Below are 23,025 nucleotides of genomic sequence, written 5' to 3'. Positions count from 1 at the left end.
GTAAGACAATATTACAGTACGATAGCAAAATGACAATGGAAGGTGATCATATGTAGCAGGACAAAGGCCTCCGTAGGTGTGGCACCATGAGGTTGCAAGCCTTGCCAACAACAAGTCTGAGTGAAGCCATGTGGAGAGCATGCAACCCACATCTGCAATATACACACTCGACACACCCGGCCAAAGAATGAACACACTGAGTGGTGTGTACTCAGCACTCAGCACTCGGTACAACATGTCTGCATTCAATACAAAAGGTGCACAAAAGAAAACTACAAAGTTGTTTTATCACTTTCGTGCCAAGTCAAACACATTACAGAAGGATGTTGGCGGTTTGGTATGCTGTATTCCACAACGAGTCTGAACTTATAAAGCAGGGCCGGATTCAAAAAAAAAAAAAATTGTTCAAGAATGCATTTTAAAATTCCTATTCGTTTCGATATTTCTGTTTCGTGTTCTTCTGAGATATGTGCAAAAGTGATTCATTCTCTGTCCTTATACAAGTAGAAAAATGGCTGCCAGGATGTCCTAGAGCACTCGATTAATAGCACACTCGCCTCTGAACCGTCTAGCCTGGGCTTGTATCTCGGCTTAGCTATGCACCGTCACCCTGGTGTTTCATATGCAGGGCGATCCATCGCTATGTGTGCCATCCTTCGGATGGAAGTTAAACTAGGTGTCCCATTTGTGAGCATTAGTTGGTGGACGTTAAAGATCCCATGGTGTTCTTCGTGAAGAGTAGGCGAGCTGTCGCCGGCACCTTGAAAATAATTACAAAATCCTGCCCTAACCTATAGGTGGAATAGAATCAGTGGTCCGAAGAATGGTGCAACCAGCAACCACATCCTGCATACAAAATGATGACGATGAGTCGGAAAAATACAAGTTTAAATTGCTCTTTCAATCAATGTCACTCAATCCAACCTACTGTGCACATGCAGGCAGGACCACATGGTGTTTGACGTGTACGAGCATCATGTCCAGCAGTGAGCGGATCCCACAATGATCAGAAGACCATCGAAGAATGAGAGATTGTGCTTGCGCATTGCAGATTTACTTCAAGTAAGCCTATATAATTTGCGAGGTTCCTGGCCTTGGCCAGATTAACTTGTTTTACTGGCATCCAAATGAAAAACAACTGAAATTTCAGATACAGAAAATCATCGCTGGTGTATCAAGGACGCGTCTAGTTATACAGAAAGGTTCCGTTCAAAGAAGCCAGTGACTTCTTCTATAATCAGGCATGAAAGCCAATTGTGACTGTCGAGTCTCTTGAGGGCTTCAAGTTGGACTTCTTATGAGAATTTGATTGCTTTGCGTGACAGTAAAATGAGCGTAGACATATCAGAAGTGAGTGCTCGCTTAATTAAAATACAACACAGAATTATATAACTTGAATTTCCTTCACAATGTGCTCGTACAATAGAACAACCACCGTAAGAGGCCATTTTTCCCCCGCAGAGCAGGGGTTGGCCCTTTTCGGGCACCGCGGTCCCCTTTTTGAGGCAATGTTTTATGGCTGGATGCCCTTCCTGCCGCCAACCCTGTTAGTGCCTCTTGCGACACACACGGAATTACCAGTGAACTGGTACTCAATTTGTCGACCTCGGAAGGATGACAGGCTGAGTCAACCCCCCTGGCGTTAATTCAGCGATCGACCGGGATTCGAACTCAGGATCCTATGATCCCAAGCCGGCACCCTAACTGCTAAGCCAACACCAGGCTTCGTACAATAGAAGGGGGTTGCAAAATAACTAGGTACCGTTGGGTTTGTTTCATCTCGGGTTTGCTGTCATGGCAAATCAAATCAGATTAGAAACCGCTGGCCTAGTCTGACAAGAGGCAGAATATTCACCTACGCAATGCAGTATCTCACCATATCAGTGAAATGCACTTTGAGCTGCAACTCCAAGAAAGTACTGATAAAGTTATTCGGTTGAGTATAACATGTGTTCTGCTGTAGTACACACAGTGGAAAGAGCACGACTCACCAGGTACAACCGTGAAGGCGCAATGTTCTCCACGCCTCTCTGCTGTCAGCACGTGACGTTGCTCTGAGCCTTGGAGCACGAAAAACAGGTCGTCAGCAGGCAGGTTGCCGTCTCGGAGAGTCACAGTGATGAGAACCTCGCCCTAGAACATTGCAAGGACAGTCAACCACAAAACCCTGAAAAACGAGCCAAATTTACACGGCATTTTAAACGGTGCTATGGCGACATACACACAATATCATATTGTTGATAAGGTCCTTTTACACCCACCCATACAGGATAAATATTATGGCCATTTCAGGTCGTGAAAATCTTTCTTACATTTCTGCATCCAATGCAATTTTAAGCCATCCACAATTCATGATGTATATGGGGGTGAGGGATGAGAGTAAATCGAGAAAAAGAACAGGGGGGAAGGATGAGGTAGAAGTGGGAGTGGAATAAATTGGAAGGTAGGCTGGGATGAAGAGGAGTTAAGGGAAAGAGAACGAGTTCAGCCTACAAACAGTTTGGGGTCAACAGATCTACCAGATTTGGTGAACATATGTAGCTGCTCCGTTAATTCAATTAAAATCATGTATACACGTCAGTCAAAGTATAGCAATGACACCAAATTCGAACAAAAATGGCAGGTTCCAGAGACATGTCTCATCAAAGGTCTAAAAGTCATCCCTTTCCCTTGAGGTTCTTCCTACTCCGAAAGCGTGGTGGTTTCGCACACCCAAAGGCTTCTGCCGTTCACATGATATATGATCCTGTAAATCATTGCCTCATGTGTCTGGATCTGGATTACACATATACAAAGCTATGACCTGAACGCACAGCTTCAAGAGCCAAAATGTGATCAGACTTTATGGATTTATTGTACTTTGGCAATGGGAATGCAAATAGTGCAACAGTCTTATTGTCATTGGGTGGGAGATTCTAAAGGTCTAGAACCTCAAATATTGTTGACTTTTATTTTGAAAATAATAATAATCTTCCTATAATTCATCAAATGTCTGTCTGTCCATCTGTTCCCAGGTACCGCAAAAACTGCTGAACCGATCGCAACGAAATTTTGGGTGGGTAATCCTGGGACCCCCTGGAGTAAAATAGGCCATATTGTTTTTCCAATTTTTCCAATTTCCAAATTTTTCCAATTTTCCAGTTTTTCCAAACACGATGGAATAATATTTACCGATATGAACAGCGATTTGGCTTTTATTGAAATTCTACAAATACTGTTTAGATTTTGATGATTTGCGTGTGATATGATTTAACGGATGTTTAACTAAATCGTTTAAAATAAAAAAAAGCCTTCAATTTCTGATATTTTGCCTTTTCATTTGGGCCTGCCAATCGAAGCCCCGCCCATAGGGCGGGTACCATTGCTAGTAATAATAATAATCTATCTATAATTCCAGTAATCTCTGTGTGTGTGTGTGTCTGTGTGTGTGTGTGTGTTTGTCTGTGACCGCTGTTTCTCGACAACTACGGGTCCGATATACTTGAAACTTGCCAGGTATATTGCTGGGGACCCGAGGATGTGCCTTTTCAAGGTTTCATATTAATCGGAGAAGTAGTTACCGAGCTATGGCGATTTCTTTACCAAACTCCGCAAGCCGTTCGCTTTGGACCAAACCATTTCATGTAAATAGAGGGGGGGGGGGGGGTTCTGTGGTCGTTGCGAATGGACCAAACCATTTCATGTAAATAGAGGGGGGGGGGGGTTCTGTGGTCGTTACTGCCACGTGGTTTCAAAGTTTTTTTTTGTTGTTGTTGTTTGCACGCATGCTTTTTTGCACGCACGTACGGGCACCCACGTACGGGCACGTCCTAGTAATCTATCTATAATTCCAGTAATCTCTGTGTGTCTGTGTGTCTGTGTGTTTGTCTGTGACCGCTGTTTCTCGACAACCACGGGTCCGATATACTTTAAACTTGCCAGGTATATTGCTGGGGACCCGAGGATGTGCCTTTTCAAGGTTTTAAATTAATCGGAGAAGTACTTACCGAGCTATGTCCAAAAAACGCTTCAACCAATCAGAGAGCAGCGAGCTATCACGTGTGCCGAACGTGGCGATCAGACTCTGCCTCGGACGGCACATTTGACAGCGTATTCATTTATTTCACGTTGGAAAACTATGTTGCCGTTAAACTATGTTTTAAAACGAATTCAAACTGCGATTAAATTAAAACGATTCATCGTAACTGCGATTTGCGAACTTCCGGACAGTGAAGACTTCACTTCCGGCAGCCAATCACAGAACGCTTTGTTGTGTAGGCGTGGCCGATGTGAGACGAGCGGAGCTGAGCGCGTTACGAGCTGACCGCCATTACGGTACGTAATTCGATTTCTTATGCGCATTATTTCTCCCAATTCAGTCAGAGCGAAGGGCGGAAGCGAAGAGCGTTGTTTTTTTTGTTTACGGGCGTACGGGCGGGGTAGAGCGTACGGGTAGCGTTTTTTTTTTTTTTTGGCAAGGAACGGGCACCCACGTACGGGCAATGCCCTAGTAATAATAATAATAATAACAATGGGCTGGTTGGATAGTCGAGAGATAGGTACACGAGTCTGAGCCGTCTAACCTGAGTTAAAATTTCGACTCAGCTATAAACTGTCACCTGGTGTGTCACATGCGACCTTAAACCTCAATATCAGAAAACCGTTATGCCAGTGGGCCCCTCTGCCAACACTGGTTGTTGGTGGAGGTTGCAATCACACGGTGCCTTTCCCAGAGTGGAGGTGAGTTATCATCTGAACCATGAACAAATGATGAATTCCTGCCATTTTCAGTCGAGTATCCCATGACAGAGTGGTGATCTGCCCAGGATTCAAGCCTTGAAACGTTTCTCAACTTGGCGTAAACACCTCTAAGCTGTCAAGAGAATAGGCCTCCATATATTTATAAGGGGATTTTCAAGGTTAAGTAACAAAGGTCAAAAAGAGGAATCACTGCAAGGAAGCACCACAGCCCATGACCCAAAGAAGCAGTGAAAAATAGTAAAAGGGATAGAGTTGAAGATTTTATAGGATAGAGGTAAAGTCTTGGACCATTAAAAAAAAAAAAAATTATGAGGGACGTTTTTTATCACAAAGGCAAAATGGCTGCCATACAAGTTGAATTTAAGTCGAGACTCGGCATCATGCTTCGGAACTCCATAACAGCAAGAGTAGCAAATCAGAAAACCTTTCATTTGTAAATAAATCGAGGGAGAACTAAGAAGTGGAAATTCGGATATGAGAAAAGGTACATAAAGGAACAAGAGAAACGAAACAGAAGGATGAGTAAAAGGGATTTGACAACCGTTGCACATATCATTCGGGTACAAGGGCCAAGTAAGTATTCACCTTTCAAGGATGATTGAACAAACAGGTAGAGAGACTGCCCTCGTGAACCAAACCAAAGATATAAGTACATATGACACATGCTCCAGGTATGGTGTACCACAGTGTGCCGGGTTTTGGGAAGTACTGGCATTGCCTTTCTTACCAGCCCACAAATTAATGGCTAAACGAAATCAGTGGAACTCTGGACCTAGAGTGCAAAATCAAGATATAGATCGCTAAATGAAAACTTGCGACAAAGGCTATTATAGATATAACAAGAAAGAGCAATCAGAGATTGCAAACCCTCGCCAGGATGTATTTTCAGTGGTTTTTAAGGCCTTTGTGTTAAAACAAATATGGCGGCCGAACCACGTGACCTATGACGTCATAATTATCATAAAAAATTTATACAGGTGGAGTTGCACCTATGATGAAAATTTCCTGTCAATCGGACCAACGGTTGCAGAGAAAATCGTATTTATTCTGTGTGGACAAACAAACAAACAAACAAACAGACAGACAGACAGACAGCCACAGACAAACGGACTCAAATGCAATACCCTCTCCTCAGGCGAGGGTAACGAGCTTGATATCGTCTGCAGACGGTTGAAATTAAATGAAGTATGATGATGGAGCTGGTTGGCTAGCTTAGAGGTAGATCAGTATGACTCACCTCAGAGCTGTCCAGCCTGTGTTAGAATATATAGGCCAAATTATCCTGGTGTTCCGCATGCAGGGCGAGGCATCAGTATGTCACATCCCGAGGATGGACATTAAACCGGGCATCTCGTCTGCCAGTATTAGGTAGTGAATGTTAAAGATCCCACTGTGTCTTTCGTGAAGAGTAGGTGAGCTATCGCTGGCAGACTCAACAAATTTCAAATTCCTGCCCTGACTAGAAGACAATGGCAAACCACCGAGCATAAACCCTTTCCAAGGAATTGGTGTGGCAGCACCAATACTGTAAAGAGTGCAGCACTGTGCATCTCAATCACTCATCATCATCGTTTTGAGATACCTCAGCATGTTGTATCCTTATGGTGGTACTGTATAAAAACACTGTCTGTGTTATGCACTCCGTCTGTAATGTCAAACTAAAATCACGTGAAGTAGTCTAAATGTGAAGTGTCCTTGTGATAAATCATTATTTTACATTAATTCCCCCCGAAAACTCGAGTTTCCAGTTAATCATAAAAGTTTGAAAGAATGCCTTCAGACAAACTTCACATTCACTTAGTAAAGGATAGCAAACTGAATATTTATCTTTGATGAAAACTCCTTTTCTTTAAATATTTTATTCCGAGTGAATAATTATTGTTTACAATCAGTGGTTACTTTATTTCACACAAGTGTTTGGACTCTTTATTTTTTCTTTTTTTTTTCGTTTAAACAACACTCTGCTAGAAAACGAACCATGGCTCCAACCTACGACAGGAACACAAAGTTTACGCTTAAGATCAGGCCAGAAAAAGCATCAGTACAATGAATCAAACAAAGCAAAACAAGCTCGGAGACTAGCTTGGCGCTTCATAATTCCTTTAATCAAGACAGGAATTCCGGTTCGACCTTCTCATACCGTCATTGTATACGCATGGCATAACATCAGCAATGAGCATTTCCCTCTTCACTTTATATCTTCCTCTTATTTTCAAGAAACCTAAGAAAACATTTCACCACTATTTTTGAAAAGTAGTAATGAGAGTATTAGTATTATTATTATTCATAATTAGTTTATATCACCGCTACCAATATATCAACCACCTTGAATTATTTATTCATTCAATATATATACATATTGTTGTGGATATGAGAATGGTTTTTTTTTTTTATTGTGTTGTAAAAGGTTGTTGAAAATATCGCCCCTCCTCCCTCCGTTTGTGGTTGTATAAAGGTCAAAGGGCGTTCCCGTAGTTAGTTCCATAAAGCATACATGGAGGACACCATAATACCCCTGTTCAGTAGTTTATTTCCTTATTATGTGTATTAGGGTAAGGCCTTGTCTTCCATTAAGATGACACTCCATTGCACCAAGTGAAACAAGATAGATCCCCTTTCATTCCCATTCCCAAAATCTCCATTTCCAGCTACATCCCCTCCAAGTCTCCATTGCCAACTGCACTGGGCAGTTTGCCAGGTTTGCTACAGCTGTGGGTTGCTGATTTCGCCCCAAAGCCACCATTAAGCATGTGCTCAGCTCGGGGAAGAAGGGCGTGCCCGCCCATCGTCATCAAGGGCGGAGCCAGAGGGCCGTGCCGACCAATCAGGGCCGAGGCGAGCTGACCGATGGGCGTGTCCTGAAGGCCGGCGGCTTGATCGCCTGAGGCGCTATAAAAGTGCGCGCAAGAAGCAAGGACGTTGTTGAGTTGAGTGGTTGGACTGAGTACGAGACGAGTCAGACGAGTCCTGGAGAAAGCACGCGATGTCCACAGAGCAGCAGCAGCCACAGCAGCAAAAGTGGTAGCTTCAGCAGCAGCAGCAGCAGCAGCCACAGCAGCTTCAGCCACAGCAGCTTGGGGGGCCTCGACGGCAGTTTACGAGCAGGGCCGCGAAGCAACGGCGGCTGCTAAATGCGCCGATCGTGCTGCAGTACCCGTGGACCTTCCTCTCCCTCCAGCCATCCGCCTCCTGCCTTTCCATCCTTTTGTGTACGTGAGTTTGTTCTGTGTGTCTTGTCCCTGGGTATTAATTAAGTTTGTATAAGCTAGCGTTGCACTGTGTCTCTAATATCTTCTGTAAATTATTTTCTTATCTTTCCTTCTTCCTTGGTTACTTTTGAGCGTGTAAATAGTAGGAATAAATTTAGTAGTATTTCCAACCTTTTTGTCTTCTGTCTTCTTCTCCTTCACATCCGTGTCGCTTTTGTCTTTTCCATATTGAATATCTGTGGCGCGATCCGGCCAACGTTCGGGAATCGGGGTAACTGTTCGGCCGCGGTGCCATCCGCTCGGCAAATCAACATCCTTATCCGCGGTCCGTAACAACATATATATATATATATATATATATATATATATATATATATATATATATATATATATAATTATATATATATAAATATATATATATATATATATATATATATATATATAATTATATATATATAAATATATATATATATATATATATACAGTGAAACCTTGACTTACGAGTGCACCAACTTACGAGTTTTCCGAGATACGAGCCGTCGCTCGGGCGGTTTTTTGCTTTGAGATGCGAGCCGAGATCTGAGTTACGAGCTTACGCCACCCGCCACCAGGTGGGTTCCGGTCACGTGGTTATCTTGCCGTGCAAGCATCTCTGCCGTATATCGCTGCTGCTTTGTTTTCGCATTTTGGTTAGTTTGGAAAATTTCTTAGTTTTAACCATGGGTCCTAAGAAATTGAGTGCCAAGGGCAGTACTGAGAAGAAGAAGAGGATGATGTGCTTGGATATAAAACACGCAATCGTCGAAAAACATGAGCGAGGTGTGCGTGTTGTCGACTTGGTAAGGCAGTACGATCGTAGTACTTCTACGATATGTACGATTTTGAAGCAGAAGGAGTCGATAAAGGCTATAACGCCAGCCAAGGGCGTTACGATTATTTCAAAGCTCCGGACCTCTATCCGTGAAGAGATGGAGAAGTTGTTGTTTGTGTGGTTGACGGAGAAGCAGCTCACAGGAGATACCGTGACCGAGTGCATCATGTGTGACTGTGAGAAGGCACGAGACATGTACGGGGATTTGGTGCAGCAGACGGCGGGAACATCAACGGACAAGGCATCGGAAGTCATTCAAAGCCAGTCGGGGATGGTTTGATAATTTTAAGAAGAGGACCGGCATTCACTCCGTCGTCAGGCATGGTGAGGCAGCAAGCTCGGATGTGAAGGCAGCTGAAGATTTTATTATAACTTTTGCCGAACTGATAGAAGCCGAACGATACATCCCCCAGCAAATCTTCAACTGTGACGAGACAGGGCTCTTCTGGAAAAAGATGCCGAGGAGGACGTATTTAACGGCAGAGGAGAAGAGCATGCCAGGCCACAACTTGTTCAGAGTGCCGGCGATAGCTCGCCTTCTCTTTGTGGAAAACACGGTGAGATCCTTAACATCCAACAACTAATGGGACGCAAACGGGGCGCCCAGTTTAGCGGTACACACATTGATGAATCACCCTGCCTGTGATTCACCCATGACGGGTTATAGCTGGGTCGGGATTCAAACCCAGGCTGGACAGTTTAGAGTCAAGTGTGCGTACCTCCAGTCCAGGCCATCCTGCCAACTTGTATGCTGCATACAGGTGAAATATAAAGCGCGAGATATTTTTATATATACTGTATATTTAAAAAAAAATTGGTGTGGTTTTTGGCGGGCTGGAACGGATTAATAGCATTTCAATGCATTTTAATGGGGAAATTTAATTTGAGAAACGAGCAAATTGAGTTACGAGCTCGGTCACAGAACGAATTAAACTCGTAAGTCAAGGTTTCACTGTATATATATATATATATATATATATATATATATATATATATATATACATAGTGTCGTGTGACTACCCTCTGGTGAACACCACAGGGTGACACAGATGACCAAACGAACTTTAACTCCAAGGCGTGTAATTCAATGGCGGACCTTCGTTGCACATGAAGGAAAGGAGGATGACGAAGTTACCTGGACGGCTTCCACCCGACGTCCTCGACCCTGCAATAAATCAACTCAAACCGACACGGAATTAAAATGTGCAAAAATGCCGGCTTTATTAAATGAAATGCCAGTCACAAAATAATGGACAATAAAATGATTCTTAAATGGGACGTCCCGCCAAACAGACTCAAAGACGGACAAAGAGAAATCTAACTGTAAAAATTAATATGCGTTATTTGTGGCACTTACAGTCACGTGAAAAAGTAAGTACACCCCATGTAAAGTTTTGACTTTTTCAACATATTTCAACATACAGCTATTTGATCTTCATTTCAACAATATTGATAGATGAAGGTGATATAATATAACAAATATCATGAAACATTTACATTTTGTAGTCCATTGTATAATTTAAATAAACATAAATGCAAATTTCGCATGTGGAAAAAGTAAGTACACCCCATGAAATGTATTTTTATCTTTTTAACATATGTGGACATATCAATATTTGATCTTCATTTAAACAGTATCTACAGATAAAGATGATCTAATTGAACAAAAAACAATGAAAAATTGACTTTGCAATAATTTATTCAACAAAAAATTGTTGCACAGCATGCACAATTGCATGCACAGCTCGTTTCAAATCCCCCCACAACATCTCGATGGGATTTAGACCCGGGCTTTGATTTGGCCATTCCAGAACCCTCCATTTCTTTCTTTTCAGCTATTCCTTGGTGGATTTATTGGTATGTTTAGGGTCATTGTCTTGTTGCAAGGTCCAGCTTCGGTTGAGCTTCAACTCTCTGACAGATGGCCTCACATTATCCTCAAGCACCCTCTGGTACAATGAAGAATTCATAGTGGATTCTATGATGGTGAGCTTCCCAGGCCCTGATGCAGCAAAACTGCCCCAAAACATAATATTTCCACCACCATGCTTTACAGTAGGTATCAGGTTCTTGTGGTCAAATGCTGTCTTTGGTTTTCGCCAAACATGTCTTCTGGTACTGTGGCCAAATAGCTCTACCATTGACTCATCTGTCCAGAACACATTGTTCCAGAAGTGTTGGTCTTTGCCTCGGTGTTCATTGGCAAACTTTAGTCTTGCCCTGATGTTCTTTCTGGACAGCAAAGGTTTCCTCCTGGCACACCTCCCATGTAGATCAAATTTGTGCAGCCTCTTTCTAATGGTAGACTCGTGCACTTTGACATCAACAGTGGCAAGAGCTACCTGTAGGTCCGTGATGACATTCTGGGGTTCTTAGAGACTTCTTTCAGCATCTTGCGGTCTGCTCTCGGGCTGAACCTGCTGAGGCGGCCTGGCCTGAACAAGTTGGCAGTTGTTTTGAATCTTCTCCACTTGTAGATGATCTTCCAGACAGTCGAATGGTTGATTTCAAATTATTTGGAGATCTTTTAAAATCCCTTCCCAGACTCGTAGGCATCTATAACCTTCTTTCTGAAGGCCTCAGAGAGCTCTTTTGATCTAGGCATGGTGACACCGCACACTTCAACAAAAAAGAGCAAACCAAACTAAATGTCTGAGGGTTAAATAAGACAGGTTCCTCCAAGATCCTCTCTAACGATGTTCTAATCATTTGCACCTGAGCTGGTGCACCTGATTCTAATTTTAGGTATTTGAAGTAGTGATAAATGTGGGGGTGTACTTACTTTTTCCACATGCGAAATTTGCATTCATGTTTATTTAAATGATACAATGGACTACAAAATGTAAATGTTTCATGATATTTGTTGTATTATATCACCTTTATCTATCAATATTGTTGAAATTAAGATCAAATAGCTGTATGTTGAAATATGTTGAAAAAGTCAAAACTTTACATGGGGTGTACTTTCTTTTTCACGTGACTGTAGCTCTAATCGGCTCTTGAACCTCGTCAGGAATCGTCAAAACCCCCTCGCGTCCTTGGCGGCAAAACCACAGGCTGCACTTCCATGGGTGCGAACTAGGCCTCGCGTAACCTCGTTCGCCCAACCGCGCTAGTCTTCGTCGTCCGTGTGCAGGAAACCCACAGGCTGCACTGCCGTGGGTGTGAACTAGGCCGCGCACACCCTCTTTCACCCAGCCGCGCTCGTCTTCGTCGTCCATGCGTGGGAAACCCGCAGGCTGCACTGCCGTGGGTGCGAACTAGGCCTCGTGCACACTCGTTCGCCCAGCCGCGCTCGTCTTCATCGTCAGTGCGTGGGAAACCGCAGTTCTCGGTCCGCAGTTCCTCCTCCTCAAGATCACGAGGAAGATGTCGGAACACGACCGTTCACCACCGGATTGAGCAACCGAGAGATACAAAATTGTGGCTGCTCCCAATGAATGTCCCTCGCTCAAGAGCGCACCATATATGTCCACGTTCTTTAAGAATGTCCCTCGCTCCGGAGCACCCCAACACAAGAGAGAAAGCCACGAGGAAAGTGAGAGAAGAAGAAAGAGACAAAATTTCGGGACACGACTGTTCGTGATGAATCTCCCTTGCGCAAAAGAAAATGTCGAACAAGCGCTCCTTCATAGTCAAGGATCTGACGCCATCTCACGGCGTCTCCGTGTCCACTCCTATCAGCGAGTCCAGTCTTAGCAGTCTTTTTGTCAATCAAATCCCGGACCAATCACTGCTCCTCGGGGCAGGGCTTCACGGACCTTTTGTGCCTCTGTGTTCACCAGGTCGATGTTATCCACAGTAGTGCTCAATGTCATGGTTCTGGTTGGTTTTTATTTAGTGTGGTTAATGGGTGATTTCTTACTATTTGTGTGTGCTGCTGGTGCCATAAGGAAGAGAAGAAAAAAAAAATAAGAGGCCATTACATACAGGGGATCATTACCCATAATCCCTCACCAATTAACAAACCCCACCCCTCTCATTGGGACGAAGATACACTTACATGACATCCGGTCTAAACGAATTTCCTACTTATGATACATTGAGATTTCCTCTTCTTCATCGCGATCTACAAAGCATGGTAATCTATACACTCTACCTCACTCTAAGGTAATCATTGTTTACTCCCGACAAACGTAACAATATAGACACAGACACACAGACAGACACACAGACAGACACACAGACAGACACACAGACAGACACACAGACAGACAGACAGACAGACTGACACACACACACACACACACACACACACACACACACACACACACACACACTGGTCCAGAAACCCTGGGCACATTTTGAAGAACGATACCTGCAACAAACAACTAAGTTTATTATTGTTCTTTGGTGCAAAACAAAACATGATTACTCGTTAAACAGTCTAATCAGTCTAATATACATGAAACAGATCAGTTCAAATGTTCAAACTGCTTTCCTTCATTGTCTATGCACAGCTGTAGCCGTGACGAAACACTCTGACACACAGTTCTGCATGTTTCAGTCGTTAAGGCAGCAGTCTCATTACAGATGAATTGTTTCAAGTCTAAGGGTCGTAGGATTCCTCACATACACTTTGTTTTTGAGGAAAACCCAAAGGAAGAAATCACAGAATGCAAAATCAAAGACCGTGGCAGCCATTCAACTGGACCACAACGGCCAATCCATTTGTCTGTAAAGTTCAAATCAAGGGCCTGGCGTACACTGGCAGCATAATGAGCAGGCGCACAATCATTCATGAACCACATTTGGCCATCACTGAGTGGAAATACATACTGCTCCAACATTAGAAGGTAATTTGCAGCATTCACATTTTCTTCAAAAAATATTGGTCCAACAATGCCTCCAAAAGAAATGCCTGCCCAGACGGACACACTAGCTTGATACTGGACGTTGTGCTCAACAGTAAATCGTGGGTTGTCTACTGCCCATATCACGCTGTTATGTCGATTCACAGAACCAGATTCATTCATCTGATTCATCGAACCAGATTCTATAAACTTGGATTCATCTGACCACAAGATCCTGTTCTGAAAATCATTGTCCATATCCATTAACCTAAGCAATGTCTCACATGCCTCAACGCACCCGTAAAAATCATCCTCAGATAGATGGTGAATTAATGTGGGCATGTATGGTTTCGCCTGAAGGTCTTTTAGTATTCTTCGAATCGATGATCGGCTTATGTTGGTGACATTTGATAAACGACGAGTTGATAATGGTGTGTTACTGTCAAGTTGTTGTTGAATGACCGCTCTGCGTTCCTCATTTCAAACAGTATGAGGCCTACCTGGTGACTATTTTGGAAGAATGCTGCCGGTTTAATCAAACTACTTGTTTATTCTGCCGATGGTTCTTCTGTCAATTGCAACGGCACCACATTCTATGTCAAGTTGTCTGTGAACTTCAGCCAAATTTCCAGATACAGATTACAAGCGGACAGCGCGAATTTTCTGTCTCATGATATCCTCCGTCATATTAGGGTGTCTAATTCACATATATATATTTCGTAGACAGTGTGGTGAGTGTGACTACAGTGAGTGAAAGGTTGATGATGGTGAAATTGATGATTGGAAAGCTCTTGGTGAACGTCATCTTGGGATATGCTCCGCAGGTCGGTCGGAGCGATGAAGAGAGGGACATGTTCTGGAGTGCGATAGAGAAGCTGATGGAAAACGTGAAAGATGAGGAAGTTGTTGTGGAAGGAGGAGACCTAAATGGACATGTGAGAAGGAGCATGGATGGTTTTGAGGGAGTTCATGGGGGTTACAGCTTTGGTGTGAGGAATGGAGAAGGTGAAAGGATTTTGGAGTTTGCTGATGGAGCTGGTTTGTTGATTTGTAATACTCAGTTCCAGAAAGAGGATAATAAGCTTGTTACATACACGTCAGGTGGGTCGACGACAACTGTTGACTACCTGATGGTGCGTAGGCGAGATAGGGGGCACATCCGGGACACAAAGGTGATCCCGGGGGAGGAGGCTGTTACACAGCACCACTTGGCTGTCTGCGACATAAGGGTGAAAGGTGCGAGGAGAGCTCAGCGGGTGAAGTACCAACCGAGAATGAAGGAGTGGAGGTTGAAAGAGGTGACAGTGAGGGAGGCATTAAAAGAGAGGCTGAGTATGGCAGAGGCTGAGTATTTCCACCAAACAGTGATGACTCCATCTAGATCTCGCTGTCTGACAATATGGACCAACTTCTATCTACCCCTCCCAACTCTCTCTTCCTCATATGTGGTGATTTCAATTGTCACCATGCCAGTTGGCTGGGTGTAGGTACCTCTCTCACCAGCCATGGCTCTTCAGCAAAGGACTTCTGCGACTCACTGGGACTGACACAATCTGTCAATTTCCCGACCCGGATCTCAGTCAACGGAGCATCTTCTCTTCTGGACTTGGTTATGACTAACTTCCCTGAAAATGTCTGCTGCTCTTCTTCTGCTCCAATCGGCTCATCTAATCATGTGCTTGTTAAAGTGGACATCTCTCTGACCATTCTCAGAGAGCCTCCTCAGCGTCGACGAGTCTGGCATTTCACTCAGTCCAACTGGCACGGTCTTCAAGCAGCCATCAATCATCTGGACTGGTCTCCCATCTCTACCGCCTCTGACATCAACTCATCCTGGGAATTCTTCCAAAGTAAATTGCTCTCTCTCAAGCACAGATTTATCCCATCTCGTCTTCAATTGTCATACGCTTCCTCCCGTCCATGGTACACGGAATCTTGTGGTGAGGCTGTTGCCCAGAAACAACTTGCTTTCGTCTCCTGGAAAGCAAATCCAACGGAAGGAAATCTCATTTCCTTTCACAAAGCCCGAAACAAGTGTGTGTCCACCCTCAGGAGAGCCAGGAAACAATATCTCTCCGTTCTCAAGACCAAACTCTCTTATCTGTCTCCCTCTTCCAAATCCTGGTGGCGTCTGGTCAAATCTGTTTCTGGTGTTTGTTCCCCCTCCATCCCCTCCCTCACCTCAAACGGCTACACGGCTGACTCCGCACGTGAAAAAGCTGAATGCCTCAACTCTGTGTTTGCCTCTAAATCTTGTGTCCCAAACCCATCCCTCTCTGTACCCACCGTACCTAGTCGTACCCAGCTGCTCCTGGACTCTGTGTCCTTTGCTCCTGACAAGGTGGAAAAGTTTGTCAACCCTCGACTGATTCTGCAACTGGACCTGACGGCATCAGCCCACGGGTCCTAAAATCCTGTTCTTCCGCTCTTTCACTCCCTCTCTCTGTTCTCTTCACCCTCTCTTTTGCTTAAGGTCATCTGCCATCTGCTTGGAAATCAGCCAACATCACCGCTTTGCACAAAAAAGGTGCAAAAACAGATCCTAGCAACTACAGACCAATCAGCCTTCTCCCAATTATCAGCAAAGTCATGGAATCCATCATTGCATCAGATATGAAATCTTTCCTCTTCTCCAATGGCGTGATCTCTGATCATCAATTTGGTTTCAGACCTGGTCACTCTACTCTGGACATGCTGCTTCTGCTTTCTCAACAATGGATGGAGGCCCTCAATGCCAAACAGGAAATTAGAGCTGTCTCCCTTGACATATCACGTGCCTTTGATACAGTCTGGCACCCCGCTCTGCTCACCAAACTCTCCTCCTTTGGTATCCATGGAAATCTCCACGCATGGCTGGCGGAAATCTCCTCTCTAGTCGTAGTCAACGTGTGGCCCTGAATGGGTTTCTCTCATCTCCTCTTCCTGTTCAGGCTGGAGTTCCCCAAGGCAGTGTTCTGGGCCCTGTGCTTTTTCTGGTCTTCATCAATGATCTCTCTGACACTCTTGAAAATCCTCTCTATCTCTTTGCTGATGACTCCACTCTCTGTCGCTCCATTCCTCATCCCTCAGATCGGCAGTCTGCAGCCTCCTCACTCTCTGCAGACCTGGACAAAATCACAGACTGGGCAAACAAGTGGAACATGTCTTTCAATCCTGACAAATCTCACACTCTTACGATGTCTCTCCGAAATACCGACTGGACAACCCTCCCATCCACTTTCTGAATAATCCTCTCCAAGAAGTTCTGTCACTCAAGCTTTTGGGTCTCACTATCTGCCATGATCTTTCCTGGGAAAATCACATTTCAAATTTGGCCTCCAAACCCAGTCGCCGACTGGGCATCCTCCGTCGTGCAAAGTCCTTCCTTGGCACACCTGAGCTCCTCACCACATACAAGGCTTTCATCCGCAGCTCAATGGAATACTGCTCTCCCCTCTGGGCTGGTGCTCCTGCCTCACACCTAGCTCGTCTTCACGCTGTTGAAACCGAAGCGTTCAGAATCATTGGAATCTCCCACGATGAAGCTAACTCCAAGGGCCTTTCACTCACTCACCGCAGGCAGGTGGGTGGTCTTTCCGTCTTCTACCGACTCCTCTCTGGCCTTGCCCCCCCCCCCCCCAGCTCTCTCTGGGCTCTGTCCCCCAAATATTCCTACAGGTCGCACAAGATCTGCCTGCAACCCTCTTATGGTTAAACTGCCAAAATCAAGACTCTCTGCTCACCTTCATTCCTCTTTTCTCCCGCCTCTGGAACAAACTCCCTCACTCTCGTCAATCCCACTCCACCCTCCAGGTCTTTAAAACAGCTGTTCACCACCATCTCTTATCTTCCCCCATCCAAAACCTTGATCTTTTCTACCTCCGCTAATTTCACCCCAAATCCACTTTTTTGAAATACCAACTTCTGTCCTGGAAGCCCTTGGTGTCCTTGTGTTTTATACTTCTCCCACCCCCCCCCCACCCTCCCCCCACCCCTTCTCCCACCCCCCCCCCTTCCCATGCCTCCTCCCCCCATGCCCTCTCCCTCCGACACATCTCCCTGCTCTCAAATGTTATGTTTGTGTGCTTCCCCTTCTCCCCCCATCTTGTTTTCCGCTCCCTCTTTTTATATGTTTTGTTTGTCTGGTTGATTTGTTTGTGAAATAAATGTTAGCTCTTTCAGGAGCCTCGATTCAGTACACAAAAAAAAAAAAGAAAAAAAAAAAGAGGATGATGTGGTTGAGCTTGAAAGTGGTTGGATGTCAATGAAAGATAGTCTGTTGGGAGCCGTTGGTGAGGTATGTGGATGGACGAAAGGACCACCGAGGCACTCGGAAACATTGTGGTGGGATGATGAAGTTGGAAAGAGGATTGACAAGAAGAGGAAGAAGTTCAAGGAGTGGCAGAAGGTGAAGGGTACGGGCCACGGGGGCAGAAAAGGCAGAACATGAAAGTTATAAGGCAGCCAAGAAGGCTGCAAAGAAAGAGGTAGCAAAGGCGCAGGAAAATGTTTGGAAAACGCTTGGATTCGAAAGAGGGTCAGAGAGCGGTATTCAGGATTGCAAAGCAGATAGCGAAAGAGAGGTGCGATGTGATGAGGGTGAGTTGCACATACATTATATACACTTCGCTGAACTTGGGGACGACGAAGAAGAAGACCTTTGTTGATCGAAAGCTTGTCGAGAATTAAAGATCGACCATCCTGAAGCTACGTCCGCGTCTTATTCAATCTCCCGATTATATATATATATATATATATATATATATATATATATATATATATATATATATATATATATATATATATATATATATATATATATATATAGTCGTTAAGTGACAACACAGTCACTGCCCAGATGTGTAGATATATAGATAAATGACTGCACCCGAGTTGCCGTTTTATCATGGTTTAAACCAATCATAATTCAAACAATTATTTTGCACAAATGTATTTGTAATATACGTGATATCACATTTTATAAACAATTGAAGGTGAAAAAAAAAATCTTTCCCGAAAAAATAAAAATAATAATAATAATAATTGGAAAAAATTTCAAAAAAAATACCCTTAGGACATACCGACGGGAGAGATATGTGCATACCAGAAGTTTGGTACGATTTCACAAAAGTTTGAGAAAGTACAGTGACAACACAGGACAACACAGATATATATATACAATATATATATATATATATATATATGTATATATATATATATATATATATATACTGTATATACAGTATATACATTCACGAGGCTAACCCCCGCTCTAGCAGGGAAAATGGCCTTAAAATGCATGTTGTTGTTGTTGTATATACAGACTTGGCATTTAATATGGAATATTTTTTTGTGGGGGTGAACTTACTTTTCAAGTTGACTTAGAACCAAAAGTTCATTGGAATTACGTTGAAATTATTCTAGATTTTGTTAATGTGACCTTTAAAAGAAACAAAAACCACATTTGACATTTCAAAGCAAATAAATTGATCCTTGAAAGTGATGTAAACTGATATTGAACTCAATTCACGGACAGTACTGTGTTAAACTTCTGTACGTTTTCCAGAAGTATTTCTTTATTTTTCACATTAGCCAAATTTTTTTTTAACAAAAACAAAAGTTAAATTACGACTGGGATTACGGACAGTAAAATTACAGTTCAGTACGTTGTGCAACCCCCACGAGCATTCAGGAGAGCCCGTACAAGTTGAGGAATGCTGTTCACGAGATTTGCCAAGGTTTGGAAAGGAATCTCTTGCCATGCAGTGACAATAGCCTGCTGCAATTCACGCACAGAGGCAGGCTGCTGGTCCAAGTAGTCGATTTGACGCGTTAATTCTGCCCACAAGTTCTCTATCGGATTCATATCCGGGGACATGGCAGGCCACCCCATATGCTCCACACCACAGTCAGCAAGAAAGTGTTGGATCATGCGAGCACGATGAGGCCATGCATTGTCATCTTGGAAGACAAAGTTTCCTCGAAAGGCTGCATGAGCAAATGGAAGCAATGTTTCTTCCAGAATGGCCCTGTACTTGAACTGGTTCAGGTTTTCATTCAGAACAACCAGGTCAGTTTTGCCCCCTGTATGAAAAGCAGCCCAAACGGTCACCGCACCACCTCCAGCTTGGACTCTTGGCACTATACAATCTTCGTTGCAGGCTTCATGCACTTGTCTGCGCACTCTGACATGGCCATCTTGATGATAGACCAGAAATCAAGACTCGTCACTGAAGATCACGTGATTCCAGTGTCCTGGCTGCCATTGACGGTGCTCTCTGGCCCACTGCAATCGGCGCTGGCAGTGTTGTCTTGTCAGGCGTGGCTTTCTCAGGGGACGCCTGGCACGATAGCCTGTTTGAACCAGTCGTTGGTTGACTAGCCTTCTGGATACAGGCACATTTTATCAGTTGCTGCCACTCAGCCCGAAGCCGATTAGCTGACTTGGTACGGCCATTGCGGACTAACCGGTGCAGCTGGCGATCATCCCTCCTTGTGGTTCTGCGGGGACGTCCTGGCCTCGATATTGGAGTAGGGACACCCCTCTGAGCATTTTGTTTCGGGATCTTTGACACCTGACCTTGAGTGATGCCATACTGCCGAGCAATAGCACGCTGTTTCATGCCAGAATTTCGTAAAGCAACCACTCCATGACAAACAGCATTGTCGAGTTGACGGACCATCTCCAGAGGAAGCGGCAATAACTTTTGTAGACGTGCAGCAGTTGTTTTCCACTAATACAGAACGCAATAACCCTTATATACCCGATTGTGAAGCCAATCGTCAAATGTACCTGTCCGTACATTTTGTCACGCCACCTGAGATATAATCCTGTTATTGACTTCTTGCTGCGACAGACAATCAGTGACATGGTTCTTTTAACAAAGAAATCACCGAAGCGTAAAAGAAACTCACCAGATTGATATACTGAGTTCAGAAAGGAAACCTAAGTCAAGAAAAAATATATATATTCCATATTAAATGCCAAGTCTGTATATATAAACACAGTGTGTATATATATATATATATATATATATATATATATATATATATATATATATATATATATATATATATATATATATATATATTGTTGCGGTTTTGAGTTTGTACAATAAAGGTTAATTTCCCCCTCATAGTTTAGTCACACAACAACATGTAGCCTCGCGATAGTTCAGTTATTTCTTCGTGTGTGCAAGCATAGTCCTTTTCCTGTTTTAGTTTTGTGTTGAGTGGAATAATGAGAGTTAGGTCCTTTCTTGCCTTATGCCGCCTTTGGCTTTTTGGCGCAAATTAACACGAGGCAGGCCTGGCAAATCGAGGCAAGACCGAAGGAGGGCGGAGGAGAAGCCGACGGTAAGCGCGAGCCGCCAATCAGGGCTCGAAGGGAGTGGCTGCGGCACTGCGTCACAAGGCATGGTTAGAACATTCGAGAGAGCTAAGGGGGTTGGCCATATAACCCGTTGCGTGAAGCCCCCACCGCAGTTCTGCGAAGAGGTGAGCTGAACCAAGTTCTGGTGGGAGAGGCGCTTGTGAGAGTTGAGCTCTGAGAGAAGACGCGCATGAGCCAAGCTATAACTTAAACGCTCGGTTGAGCTTGAGGCAGAACCTCCATTGAGTTACGCAAGTGAGATCGCGCCGGTAATTAATCGCGTTGTGGAAAACCGCCAAGCCTGGCGAGAGACGCCTTTATTTCCCTCCCGCCTGCCTGATCTGCCCTTTGTTCGAGAGACGCGCTGCAAGGATCCCTCCCACCGCTTGCTTGCCTTCATCGCGGGACGTGCTGTGACCGGGGAGAGCCACGCCGGGCGGGGCCGTTCCTGGACGACCAAGTCAGCGCGTGAACATCATCCTCCCTTCATTCCCCCCTGTGAGTGTGATCGGGCCCGTGTCTGGGGTTAACTTAAGACTGTATAAGACTGCTCTGTGTCTCTTCGCCTTGTACATACTAGTGTAAATGATAATTAAACCAGTGTTCTTCCTTCCATTCGATCGTCCCCGTGTTTTCCATCATTGACTAAGCGTGGTTCAAATAAAACCGCTCTAATCGGGTTCCAATACCAAGGTAACTGCACTGACCACGTGGTACGCAATCCGCTCGGTGTACTTAAATTATGCGTGGCTCATGCGAGGCTTGCTTCCCCGCTTCCGCGGCGGCGCAGGTACTTAGGTACGTGCGAACATCGTCCCGGAACCCTACCCTGCATTTGCCCGGGAGGGGCGATTCAAGTCTCTCGGTTGCGCCGACCCAAGAAGAACAAGGGGCTTAATCTCCCTTTGGTAAGGGCAGGAAGGGCGGCGAAAACCGTAACATTTGGTGTCAGGAGTGGGATTGGACCGGGAGTGCGCTTCACGCACTCGAAAATTACGAGTGGACGAAATTTAGTTATTAAAACCAAATTTATATTCGTACCATGGCTAGCCAAGGCGGTCAAATGCCGGTGGGGGTAGATGAAGAGGAGAAATTAATGACCCAGGACCCACAGGAAGAGCTGGTAGACGAAGGAAGAATTGATGAGGGGGCAGCAGCAGGGGTAGAAAATGGCGGCATCTCGCACGTGGCGGCGAGAGCCGAGCCGGCGCCGCCAATGGATATGGGCCTATTTATGACACACATGATGGCCTTTGTGGCCAAAACGGTGTATAGCCTGAAAGAAATGGGGGACGAAGCAAGGTGTAACAAGGACGATGGGAAGGCTCAGGGTGAGCGATTGGAAAAACAAATGAAAGAAATGGGGGACAAATACATCAGGGAATTGAAAAAAATGGGGGAGGACATTGGGCGCAGGTTGAGCGAGGAGGTCGCAATAGGACACGACGAGGTGACGCGGTGTGAGAAACGCGTGGAGAGTGAGGTAGAGCAGAGCGCAGCTAAGTTGACCAGGGGTATGGAAATTGTGACGCGGGGTGTAGAAAAACCGGCGATCGTCAAATTGGATAAAGACATGTCGGGGGCGCCGGGGAAGGTCGAATTGGAAGACTAAATTTTATGGGCGCCGATGGTCGAGGTAGAAAAAGAAATGATTGAAATTGGGGCCGAAGAGATGGTAGAATCGGAAAGTGAATCACGGGAGAAGGTAATGGAATGCACACGAAGTTCGTATTCACACCGTGATGCCGTGCTTGCTAACGAAATAAAAAGTTTGCAGGTGCTGGCAGAAAAGGAGGTCCCCAAGGTGAGTAGAAATTATGGCGTGAATGTGTTTGGCGCGAAAGGGTTTTTGGCGCGCTTGGGACAGAGACGAAACCCGGGCGGTCGCGGAAGGTCCATTGTGCGGTGTACGAGGGCGACTGGTGCGTGGTACGAGAGAGAGTGTGCGCCGAGGTGAGAGAGGAAAGTGTGCGCCAGAGTGTGCGATGATTGGGTGTGTAACAGGAGAGTGCACACCCGTGGGTGTTACAGACTGTGTGCGGGAAGAGTGTGTAATGGAGT

At 44.7% G+C, this 23,025-nt stretch overlaps 1 protein-coding gene across 1 annotated transcript in view; it reads right to left on the bottom strand.

Annotated features, from left to right (window-relative positions):
* The window catches only part of LOC137429374 (rho guanine nucleotide exchange factor 28), a 252,669-nt gene that overhangs the window by 208,486 nt on the left and 21,158 nt on the right, over window positions 1-23,025 (bottom strand). The window contains exon 3 of the mRNA XM_078779849.1: window positions 1,992-2,133. Coding sequence (XP_078635975.1) covers window positions 1,992-2,133 — 142 coding nt within the window. The remainder of the gene's footprint in view (window positions 1-1,991; window positions 2,134-23,025) is intronic.

The sequence above is a fragment of the Myxine glutinosa genome, chromosome 6, assembly GCF_964187855.1.
Source record: "Myxine glutinosa chromosome 6, kmMyxGlut1.1, whole genome shotgun sequence".
NCBI lineage: Eukaryota > Metazoa > Chordata > Myxini > Myxiniformes > Myxinidae > Myxine > Myxine glutinosa.
This window is presented reverse-complemented; position numbering and strand designations above follow the sequence as displayed.